This window comes from Salvelinus namaycush, chromosome 39, assembly GCF_016432855.1.
Source record: "Salvelinus namaycush isolate Seneca chromosome 39, SaNama_1.0, whole genome shotgun sequence".
Lineage (NCBI taxonomy): Eukaryota > Metazoa > Chordata > Actinopteri > Salmoniformes > Salmonidae > Salvelinus > Salvelinus namaycush.
The window spans coordinates 18,368,408-18,380,965 of record NC_052345.1 but is presented as its reverse complement, the minus strand read 5'-3'; the positions used below and the strand labels follow the sequence as shown (position 1 = coordinate 18,380,965).

Here is a 12,558-nt window from a genome sequence, read left to right as displayed (position 1 = left end):
GTCATTCAATGTGGATGACTGGAAAAACACACCAAAAATTAATTTGTTATGCAAAGGTTTGCTACTAATTAGCGCGTTAGTCGGTAAACAATTTGTAAAAATGAACAATGCAATAGGTAGTCGTTTTCTCAATAGTAGTTGTGTCTGCCGGAGAGTCTTGAAAATAGGCAGCGTTAGATTGCTGGTCCCTCACCAACATGATGCAGCTCATTCGCAAAGAAATGTCATGACAGCTCATTCAATGTTTCCACCGGTGAGAGAGTTGTCTCCTAAAATTCGGTGTTCTCAATGGACTGAAATTCAGAGGCAGTTGTCAGGCAGGGCTGGAGGTACAATGAATGTATTTGACAGGACTATGAAGAGGAGACAGAAGAAATGGGCTGCATCGCTACAAGACGGTGACAAATATGACTATCTGAGAGACGAGGTATACTGTAGCTGTATTTGTATGATATATTTAGTCTTGTCCTAGCTCTCTTTTATCCAAGGAAATTTATGTATTCTGGTACTGTTCGTATTCATTTGCAGGTTGGAAGCAGAGTTGCAGACCGGGTCTATGACATTACAAGGTAAGGCAACAGAAGTTGTGATGCATAGACATAGTGTATGAAAATTGTCACATTCGTGGCACTGTTGTTGAAATTAAAAGTTTATATTTGTGCATGTGAGGGTGTGTATTTTGCTGACATTTTGAACTTATTTTCACAGGACATTTCCTCTGGCTTTGGACATTGGCTGTGGGAAAAGTCACATTGCTGAGCATTTGCACAAGGTAGCCTTCAATGGTTGTTCATAAAGAGGCGGGGAGCATTTTAAACAATAACAGCATTCCCCACCCGTTTCAGTAGAAAGTTGGAGGCTGTAGAAATGTAACCACTCCCAAATTCATAGACCGAGCTATGCAATATATCCATGATATCAAAATTATAGTTTTAACCATGTTTTAAGGCTATATCATGTTTGTTTACATTTACTTTGTTGACAAACATTATAGTAAAATAAGCTTTTGAATGTTTTGGGTTCTGATGGGGTACAACAGAACAAAGCTTATGAGGCATTTATTAGCTATATTCGTCAAGAATCAATGGGTACATATCATACATTTATAAATCCAAAATGGATGTAGATTGCCCCTTTTTAAGGTAGGGAAAACATCAACTCACAAGATGTATGGCTTTCTGAATATTGAATTGTGCTTCCATTTTCAGGAAGTAGTTGAGCAGCTCTTTTTAACTGACATCTCAGAAAAGTCTTTGGTGAGTTATATCCAATTAAATTACTAATAGGAATTATAATATGTAATTCTGTTGGAACACCCATAGCCTAAGTGGAATGATTGTATTTATGAGCAGAGACCACATCAATAGATTGATGGAATATTCTGTAAAATCAGAGGCATGTTATGGAGTTTTTTTCCCTGGATGATCTAACGCTCTTCTTGCTCCTCAGAGAAACACAAGAGAAAGTGAGATCCCTACCCACTGTGTCATGGCCGATGAAGAGTTTCTACCCTTTAAAGAAAACACATTTGATCTGGTGGTCAGCAGCTTGAGGTGATTTGGCCCTGTATATGTTTCTGACATAATATTCGATTTGAGCCATCCAAGTCATATTCCCCCAGGTTTTGAATGGCTTGCTTGCAACACAAAATGATCTAGTACTGTATGTTTCTCCTGTTTAGCCTACACTGGATCAATGATCTCCCTGGAGCCTTGAGACAGGTAACTGACAGCCTCATTATTATTTTTTACATCAGTACTTTGTCTATTGCCTTTTGCCGGGCTGTTTTTCCAAACACGTTACCTTCTTAAAACATCATATTTACGCATAGGATTCAGGATTACAACAATCCTGGTTCTTCAGTCTGTATCACTGTGCTGTCATTATAATCCCTCTCCCTTCCCAAAGATCAACCAGGTCCTGAAGCCAGATGGGGCGTTCATTGGGGCCATGGTGGGCGGGGAGACCCTGTATGAGCTGCGCTGCGCCCTGCAGCTGGCTGAGCTCGAGCGGGAAGGGGGGTTCTCCCCCCACGTGTCCCCCTACACGGCCGTCACAGACCTGGGCAACTTGCTGGGCCAGGCAGGCTTCAGTATGCTGACAGTGGTGAGGCCTTGGGTGTCCCTAGCCATAGATATACAATATAGGCTAATATGAGTGTTCTATTTAAATCTGTGGTCCTAGCTGTGAATCTAGCGATTAGCTAGACATTATAATGATGCCGTAATATTTGTGTTTGAGGCAAGCGATTTATATGACATTTTGTTTTCTGTAGGACATTGATGAAATTCAAGTGCACTATCCTGGGATACTTGAGGTCATGAGTGACCTGCAAGGTAGGCCTACTGTATACCGCAGTTATACTGTTGTAGATCTGTGCTTTTTGTTCATACTGAGTTTTTATAGTTGAATTGTTTCTATTCATCTTCTCATAGGTAATTGTCTCATAGGACAGGCAGTTAAATAATGTTTAGTGCCTGAATGCTGAGTTTTCACAGTTGTCTCAACTCTCCAGGTATGGGGGAGAGCAACTGCGCTTGGAACAGGAAGTCCATGTTGCACAGAGACACCATTTTAGCTGCAGCTGCAATCTACCAAGGTGAGCTACATAGTAGATAAATACATACTTGAAATGAAACCATCTTATACTATTATCATATTATCATCCATACATACTGTTCCGGGCTGGCAGCATTCTGGATCATTGCTACTCTAACTTCCGCAATGCATACAAAGCCCTCCCTCGCCCTCCTTTCGGCAAATCTGACCATGATTCCATTTTGTTGCTCCCAGCCTATAGACAGAAATCCGCTTTCCGGATAGCCTCAGACAACAACATTGATGTACAGTCGTGACCAAAAGTTTTAAGAATGACACAAATATTAATTTCCACAAAGTTTGCTGCTTCAGTGTCTTTAGATATTTTTGTCAGATGTTACTATGGATTACTGAAATATAATTACAAGCATTTCATAAGTGTCAAAGGCTTTTATTGACAATTACATGAAGTTGATGCAAAGAGTCAATATTTGCAGTGTTGACCCTTCTTTTTCAAGACCTCTGCAATCCGCCCTGGCATGCTGTCAATTAACTTCTGGGCCACATCCTGACTGTCGGCAGCCCATTCTTGCATAATCAATGCTTGGAGTTTGTCAGAATTGATGGGTTTTTGTTTGTCCACCCGCCTCTTAAGGATTGACCACAAGGTCTCAATGGGATTAGGGTCTGGGGAGTTTCCTGGCCATGGACCCAAAATATTGATGTTTTGTTCCCCGAGCCACTTAGTTATCATTTTTGCCTTATGGCAAGGTGCTCCATAATTCTGGAAAAGGCATTGTTCGTCACCAAACTGTTCCTGAATGGTTGGGAGAAGTTGCTCTCTCGGAGGATGTGTTGGTACCATTCTTTATTCATGGCTGTGTTCTTAGGCAAAATTGTGAGTGAGCCCACTCCCTTGGCTGTGAAGCAACCCCACACATGAATGGTCTCAGGATGCTTTACTGTTGGCATGACACAGGACTGATGGTAGCGCTCACCTTGTCTTCTCCGGACAAGCTTTTTTCCGGATGCCCCAAACAATCGGAAAAAGGATTCATCAGAGAAAATAATTTTACCCCAGTCCTCAGCAGTCCCATCCCTGTACCCTTCGCAGAATATCAGTCTGTCCATGATGTTTTTCCTGGAGAGAAATGGCTTCTTTGCTGCCCTTCTTGACACCAGGCCATCCTCCAAAAGTCTTCGCCTCACTGTGCGTGCAGATGCACTCACACCTGCCTGCTTTCATTCCTGAGCAAGCTCTGTACTGGTGGTGCTCCGATCTCACAGCTGAAGCAACTTTAGGAGACGGTCCTGGCGCTTGCTGGACTTTCTTGGGCGCCCTGAAGCCTTCTTCACAACAATTGAACCGCTCTCCTTGAAGTTCTCTCCTTGAAGTTCCGATAAATGGTTGATTTAGGTGCAATCTTACTGGCAGCAATATTCTTGCCTGTGAAGCTCTTTTTGTGCAAAGCAATGATGACGGCACGTGTTTCCTTGCAGGTAACCATGGTTGACAGAGGAAGAACAATGATTCCAAGCACCACCCTCCTTTTGAAGCTTCCAGTCTGTTATTCGAACTCAATCAGCATGACAGAGTGATCTCCAGCCTTGTCCTCGTTCAATATTCACACCTGTGTTAACGAGAGAATCACTGACATGATGTCAGCTGGTCCTTTTGTGGCAGGGCTGAAATGCAGTGGAAATGTTTTTTAGGGATTCAGTTCATTTGCATGCCAAAGAGGGACTTTGCAATTCATCTGATCACTCTTCATAACAATCTGGAGTATATGCAAATTGCCATCATACAAACTGAGGCAGCAGACTGTGAAAATTCATTTGTCATTCTCAAAACTTTTGGCCACGACTGTATACGCTGATTCAGTGAGCGAGTTTATGAGCAAGTGCATCGGTGATGTACCCACGGTGACTTTTAAAACCTTCCCCAACCAGAAACCGTGGATTGATGGCAGCATTCCCGCAAAACTGAAAGCGCAATCCACTGCTTTTAATCATGGCAAGGCGACCGGAAACATGACCGAATACAAACAGTGTAGCTTTTCCCTCCAAGGCAATCAAACAAGCGTCAGTATAGAGACAAAGTAGAGTCGCAATTCAACGGCTCAGACACGAGACGTATGTGGCAGGGTCTACAGTCAATCACGGATTATAAAAAGAAAACTAGCCCCGTCGCGGACGTCTTGCTCCCAGACAAATTAAACAACTTCTTTGCTCGCTTTGAGGACAATACAGTGCCACTGACACAGCCTGTTACCAGAACCTGCGGGCTCTCCTTCACCGCGGCCAACGTGAGTAAAACGTTTAAATGTGTTAACCCTCACAAGGCTGCAGGCCCAGACGGCATCCCTAGCCGCATCCTCAGAGCATGCGCAGACCAGCTGGCTGGTGTATTTATGGACATATTCAATCAATCCCTATCCCAGTCTGCTTGTTCCCACATGCTTCAAGAGGGCCACCATTGTTCCTGTTCCCAAGAAACCTAAGGTAACTGAGCTAAATGACTATCGCCCTGTAGCACTCACTTCCGTCATCATGAAGTGCTTTGAGAGACTAGTCAAGGATCATATCACCTCCACCCTACCTGACACCCTAGACCCACTCCAATTTGCTTACCGCCCCAATAGGTCCACAGACAATGCAGTCGCAATCACACTGCCCTAACCCATCTGGACAAGAGGAATACCTATGTAAGAATGCTGTTCATCGATTACAGCTCAGCATTTGACACCATAGTACCCTCCAAACTCGTCATTAAGCTCAAGATCTTGGGTCTCGACCCCGCCCTGTGCAACTGGGTCCTGGACTGTGACGGGCCGCCCCCAGGTGGTGAAGGTAGGAAACAACATCTCCACCCCGCTGATCCTCAACACTGGGGCCCCACAAGGGTGCGTTCTCAGCCCTCTCCTGTACTCCCTGTTCACCCATGACTGCGTGGCCATGCACGCCTCCAACTCAATCATCAAGTTTGCAGATGACACTACAGTGGTAGGCTTGATTACCAACAACAACGAGACGGCCTACAGGGAGGAGGTGAGGGCCCTCGGAGTGTGGTGTAAGGAAAATAACCTCCCACTCAACGTCAACAAAACAAGGGAGATGATCGTGGACTTCAGTAAACAGCAGAGGGAGCACCCCCCTACCACATCAACGGGAAACCCTCAAACTTTTACAGATGCACAATCGAGAGCATCCTGTCAGGCTGTATCACCGCCTGGTACGGCAACTGCTCTGCCCACAACCGTAAGGCTCGCCAGAGGGTAGGGAGGTCTGCACAACGCATCACCAGGGGCAAACTACCTGCCCTCCAGGACACCTACACCACCCGATGTCACAGGAAGGCCAAAAAGATCAAGGACAACAACCACCCGGGCCACTGCCTGTTCACCCCGCTATCATCCAGAAGGTGAGGTCAGTACAGATGCATCAAAGCTGGGACCGAGAGACTGAAAAACAGCTTCTATCTCAAGGCCATCAGACTGTTGAACAGCCATCACTAACATTGAGTGGCTGCTGCCAACATACAGACTCAAATCTCTAGCCACTTTAATAATAAAAAATTGGATGTAATAAATGTATATACTGTACTCTATACCATCTACTGCATCTTGCCTATTCCGCACGGCCATCGCTCAACCACATATTTATATGTACATATTCTTATTCATTCCTTTACACTTTTGTTTTTCCTCAGTACACACAATAACCCATAATGACTAAGCAAAAACAGGTTTTTAGAAATGTTTGCAAATTTATTACAATTAAAAGACTGAAATATCACATTTACATAAGTATTCAGACTCTACTCAGTACTTTGGCAGCGATTACAGACTTAAGTCTTCTTGGGTATGATGGCACACCTGTATTTGGAGAGTTTCCACAGCTATTTTCAGGTCTCCAGAGATGTTCAAGTCCGGGCTTTGGCTGGGCCACTCAAGGACATTCAGAGACTTGTTCCAAAGCCACTCCTGCTTTGTCTTGTGTGTTGGCTGTGTGCTTAGGGTCTTTGGCCTGTCGGAAGGTGAACCTTTGCCCCAGTTTGAGGTTCTGAGCGCTCTGCATGTTCTCATCAAGGATCTCTTTGTACTTTGTTCATCTCTAATTTTCATATTTTTCTCCCCAATTTTGTGATATCCAATTGCGATCCAATTACACGATATTTTCTCATCGCTGCAACTCCCCCAACGGGCTCTGGAGAGGCATAGGTCGAGTCATGCGTCCTCCGAAACATGATCCGTCCGCTTAACCCGGAATTTATTTAATTTGATACATTTTAGAACAAGGCTGTAATGAAACAATATATGGAAAAGGGGAGGTTTCTGAATACTTCCCGACTGCACTGATTTTATATATCACACACTACATGACCAAAAGTATGTGGACCCCTTAAAATTAGTACATTAGGCTATTTCAGACACACCCATTGCTGACATGTGTATAAAATCGAGCACACAGCCATGCAATCTCCATAGACAAACATTGGAAGTAGAATGGCCCGTACTTAAGAGCTCTGTGACTTTCAACGTCATAGGATGCCACCTTTCCAACAAGTCAGTTCGTCACATTTCTGCCCTGCTAGAGCTGTCCCCGACAACTATAAGTGCTGTTATTGTGAAGTGGAAACATCTAGAAGCAACAACGGCTCAGCCGCGAAGTGGTAGGCCACACAAGCTCTCAATGGGACCGCAGAGTGCATAAGCGCTCACGGCGAATTGGATTCTGGAACAGTTGAAATGCGTTCTCTGTAGTGATGAATCACGCTTCACCATCTGGCAGTCCGACGGACGAATCTGGGTTTGGCGGATGCCAGGCAAACGCTACCTGCCTGAATGCATAGTGCCAACTGTAAATTTTGGTGGAGGAGGAATACTGGTCTGGGGCTGTTTTTCATGGTTCAGGCTAGGTCCCTTAGTTCCAGTGAAGGGAAATCTCAACGCTACAGCATAGTGACATTCTAGACAATTCTGTCTTTCCAAATTTGTGGCAACAGTTTGGGGAACGTCCTTACTTGTTTCAGCATGACAATGCGCCAATGCACAAAGCGAGGTCCATACAGAAGTGATGTCGAAATCAGCATGGAAGAACTTGACTGGTCTGAAAAAAGCCCTGACCTCAACCACCTTTGGGATGAATTGGAACACCAACTGCAAGCCAGGATCGCCCAACATCAGTGCCCGATCTCGGTAACGCGCTTGTGGCTGAATGGAAGCAAATCCTCGCAGCAATGTTCCAACATCTAGTTGAAGTCGGAAGTTTGCATACACCTTAGCCAAATACATTTAAACTCAGTTTCACAATTCCTGACATTTAATCCTTGTAAAAATTACCTGTCTTAGGTCAGTTAGGATCACCACTTTATTTTAAGAACGTGAAATGTCAGAATAATAGTAGAGCGAATGATTTATTTAAGCTTTTATTTCTTTCATCACATTCCCAGTAGGTCAGAAGTTTACATACACTGAATAAGTATTTGGTAGCATTGCCTTTAAATTGTTTAACTTGGGTCAAACGTTTCGGGTAGCCTTCCACAAGCTTCCCACAATAAGTTGGGTGAATTTTGGCCCATTCCTCCTGACAGAGCTGGTGTAACTGAGTGAGGTTTGTAAGGCCTCCTTGCTCGCACACGCTTTTTCGGTTCTGCCCACAAATTTTCTTCAGGATTGAGGTCAGGGCTTTGTGATGACTACTCCAATACCTTGACTTTGTTGTCCTTAAGCCATTTTGCCACAACTTTGGAAGTATGCTTGGGGTCAGTGTCCATTTGACCAAGCTTTAACTTCCTGAGTGATGTCTTGAGATGTTACTTCAATACATCTACATAATATTCCTCCTCATGATGTCATCTATTTTGTGAAGTGCACCAGTCCCTCCTGCAGCAAAGCACCCCCACAACATGCTGCTGCCACCCCCGTGCTTCACAGTTGGGATGGTGTTCTTCAGCTTGCAAGCTTCCCTCTTTTTCCTCCGAACATAACAATGGTCATTGTGGCCAAACAGTTCTATTTTTGTTACATCAGACCAGAGGACATTTCTCCAAAAAGTACGATATTTGTCCCCATATGCAGTTGCAAACTGTAGTCTGGCTTTTTTATGGTGGTTTTGAAGCAGTGGCTTCTTCCTTGCTGAGCTGCCTTTCAGGTTGTCGATATAGGACTCGTTTTACTGTGGATATAGATACTTTTGTACCTGTTTTCTCCAGCATCTTCACAAGGTCCGTTGCTGTTGTTCTGGGATTGATTTGCACTTTTCGCAACAAAGTACGTTCATCTCTAGGATACAGAACGCGTTTCCTCCCTGGCGGAATGACGGCTGCGTGGTCCCATGGTGTTTCTACTTGCGTACTATTGTTTGTACAGATGAACATGGTACCTTCAGGCGTTTGGAAATTGCTTCCAAAGATGAACCAGACTTGTGGAGGTCTACATTTTTTTTTCTGAGGCCTTGGCTGATTTCTTTTGATTTTCCCATGATGTCAAGCAAAGAGGCACTGAGTTTGAAGGTAGGCCTTGAAATACATCCACAAGTACACCTCCAATTGACTCATGATGTCAATTAGCCTATCAGAAGCATCTAAAGCCATGACATTTTCTGGAATTTTCCAAGCTGTTTAAAGGCACAGTCAATTTAGTGTATGTAAACTTCTGTCCCACTGGAATTGTGATACAGTGCATTTTTAAGTGAAATAATCTGTCTGTAAACAATTGTTAGAAAAATGACTTGTGTCATGCACAAAGTAGATGTTCTAACCGACTTGCCAAAACTATAGTTTGTTAACAAGAAATTTGTGGAGTGGTTGAAAAACGAGTTAATGACTCCAACCTAAGTATGTAAACTTCCAACTTCAACTGTGTGTGTGTGTATGTATGTATAATGCCAAAGCCCTGTTTATAGATCACTTTATATAATCGGGTCCGTTTTATTTTCTTCAAAATCTTAATCTAACAAGGTAATAAGCCTATGCTTTTTTCCATTTTCTTTAGTAAAAAGTATGCCTATGTCATACCTTCTCATACCTCAATTCGAGTCGTTGTTTTAACTTAACAGCCCTTCACTGACACGGAGGTAGGCTATTTAAAGAGAGCACGGATGGTTGGAGGAATTGACCAACACATCTATAGATATAGCAGCCAATAGCCTAATTTTGTCCGTCAAAACAGGTAGGCCGCCCTCTTATTTCATAAATAGGAATAAATAGGCTCCAACACAAAGCCCTGTTAGTGAAGTGTAAATAAAATGAAGACGTTAAAATGAATTATGCCTACTCGAATTTGCCTATTTTCATCACCATGAGCTGTCCATTTCCGATTAATAGTGCCCCGGCTGCTGCTTCAAATTTCAGCACCACGATGTAAGTTACTCGTACCTGGCTTATTGTGAGGTCGATAACTCTGATAAATAGGCCTACATTATGGGCAAGAATTTTATTTTTAATAAAATCAATTATAGAGTTATCAAAGTTGACCTCCGGTCCTCCTTTTATATACACCATCCCGGCAGCTATCGGTTTCTGTGCTTTTCGAGCATGCTCTTCGTAGCCTATAGGCTATGGATTATTTGATTGAGACCGTACTAAATAGCCTGTAGGCGCACTTGATATTGCGCACCCAGCAGAGAATCAGATGAGGGGTGGCATCGGGCACACATCGATATATAGCCTAATAAGCCACTGAGAAATATTGACATTTCATCAATTACATTACCCTCCCTTGGACTAGTAAAAAAAATAATACTAAACCCTCCCCTTGACTGAATTTGAAAAGGCATGACCTTCCCCCATTTTCCTCTAGGTACCCATTCTGTACATCTTTATCCATCCCTAAGCAGAAGTAACTCTGATCAAACTTCTGCTTTAGAGAAATGATCACCAACTCTGGTCCTGGAAAGCTACTGGGTGTAGGGTTTTGCTCCAGCCCAGCACAAACACACCTGATTCAACACATCTCGATGAGCAGATGAATCGGGTGTGTTAAGCGCAGGCTTGGAACAAAATCATGCACAACCAGCAGCTCTCCAGTACCAGTTGTTAACCAGCCTGACCCCTGCTTCAGATGCCGATACTGTATTTGATTGATTTCCCTCAGAGATGTATGGGAGTGAGAATGGGTCTGTTCCTGCAACATTTGAGATCCTCTACATGATTGGCTGGAAGCCTCATGACTCCCAGGTGTGTGATCTTCGCAAATCACATTTGCAGAAATATAATGTCAATGACAAATGGTGAAGATGTTGAATGCTGTTTTGTTCTTGGCAGGCGAAACCAGCGAAAAGAGGCTCTGCGAACGTGTCGTTCGGGGACCTCTCGAAGATCGGCCAGCCATCAACTAAAGACAAGTCGTAGGAAAAGAACATCTGCAGCCATTGCATAAAGAAATAAGTATGGGGTAAGTTCCCCAATGAAAGTATTGGCGAACTACTAAAGTAGATAGGTGACTGGTTCCCAAGAGATGTCCACTCAGTGACATCAGTCAGATGTCACTTTTTCACTGATACTATCAACACAGATTCAGTGTAAGCCAGACAGTGATTGAGAAAGGCTACAACACTGTTTTTTAACAGTGACTGATATACATGCTGTATGACAGATAATTCGTTTCTCACCAGTTAATAGCAAATGCATACATTTCTACAATACATTTATCATTCAGTGTTTGTGTTCCTGTCTTACCATGCTTCGTGTTCCTAAAATAAATGCAATGATATATAAATCTCCACTTTGTGTCTGATGATGAACTGTATGTATACTGTTTATACAGTGTTTACATCTGAAGGTAATGCTGTTTGTCAGAAGTGGAATTCAAAATATGAACATATTGGACTCAAATGCCAAACCCACCACTGGTGTGCGTGGTCAAAGAGCTCTATTTTCATGTCATCTGACCATAGCACCGCCTGGAGTTTGATAAACGGCATTGGTATTTGGACCAGCGAGAGCATCCTCACCCGTTGCATCACAGCCTGTTATGGCAACTGCTGGGCTGCCAACCGTAAGGCGCTACAGAGGGTAGTGCGTACATCACTGGGGCCAAGCTTCCTGCCATCCAGGACCTATATACTAGGCAGTGTCAGATTAAGGCACAAAAAATTGTCAAAGACTCCAGTTACAAGTCATAGACTGTTCTCTCTGCTACCGCAGGGCAAGCGGTACTGGAGCGCCAAGTCTAGGTCCAAAAGGCTCCTTAACAGCTTCTACCCCCAAGCCATAAGACTGCTGAACAATTAATCAAAATGGCCACCCAGACTATTTACATTGACGACCCCCCACTTTGTTTTCACACTGCTGCTACTCGCTGTTTATTATCTATGCATAGTCACTTTACCCCTACCTACATGTACAAATTACCTTGACTAACCTGTACCCCAGCACACTGACTCGGGTACTGGTACCCCCTGTATATAGCCTCATTATTTTGTGCTACTTTTACTTTAGTAAATCTTTTCTCAACTATTCTTGAACTGCATTGTTGGTAAGCATTGCACGGTAAGATCTACCCCTGTTGTATTCGGCGCATGTGACATAAGATTTGATTGCAACCGGTACTATGGTCAGATGGTATGAAACTTGAGCTCTTTGGCCACACACACCAGTTGTGGGTTTGGTGTTGAAAAACAGAAGTATATGCAGAAAAGTACGTCATACCTACGGGAAAATATGGTGGTGCATCTTTGATGCTATGGGGCTGTTTTGCTTCCACTGGTCCTGAGGCCCTTGTTTAAGGTCTACGGCATCATGAACTTTACAAAGTACAAGGACATTTTACCCAAAACCTGGTTTCCTCTGCCAGGCTGATACTTGGAGTGGATCTTCAAGCAAGACAATAACCCCAAGCACACATCGAACCCAATTGAAAACATATGATTTGAATCAGGTATTCCCAAACTGGGGTACGCGCAATGCCGCCGGGGGTACGTAATTAAACCATCTAGTGTTCAGCGAAATAACAACACAATGTCAAATACAGGTAGCCTAGTCAAATATTTAACTAGGCAAGTCAGTAAGAACAAATT

The 12,558-nt window shown here is 43.5% G+C and overlaps 1 protein-coding gene across 1 annotated transcript; it reads left to right on the top strand.

Moving 5' to 3' along the window:
* LOC120033012 (arginine-hydroxylase NDUFAF5, mitochondrial-like) lies at positions 1–11,257 on the top strand. The gene is made up of 11 exons (XM_038979300.1): positions 1–427; positions 529–569; positions 709–772; positions 1,209–1,256; positions 1,450–1,553; positions 1,682–1,721; positions 1,909–2,106; positions 2,276–2,336; positions 2,516–2,599; positions 10,635–10,717; positions 10,805–11,257. Exons 1-11 carry the CDS (start codon positions 101–103, stop codon positions 10,889–10,891), a joined length of 1,137 nt encoding a protein of 378 aa, XP_038835228.1. The 5' UTR covers positions 1–100; the 3' UTR covers positions 10,892–11,257.
* Positions 11,258–12,558: the final 1,301 nt, after the last annotated feature.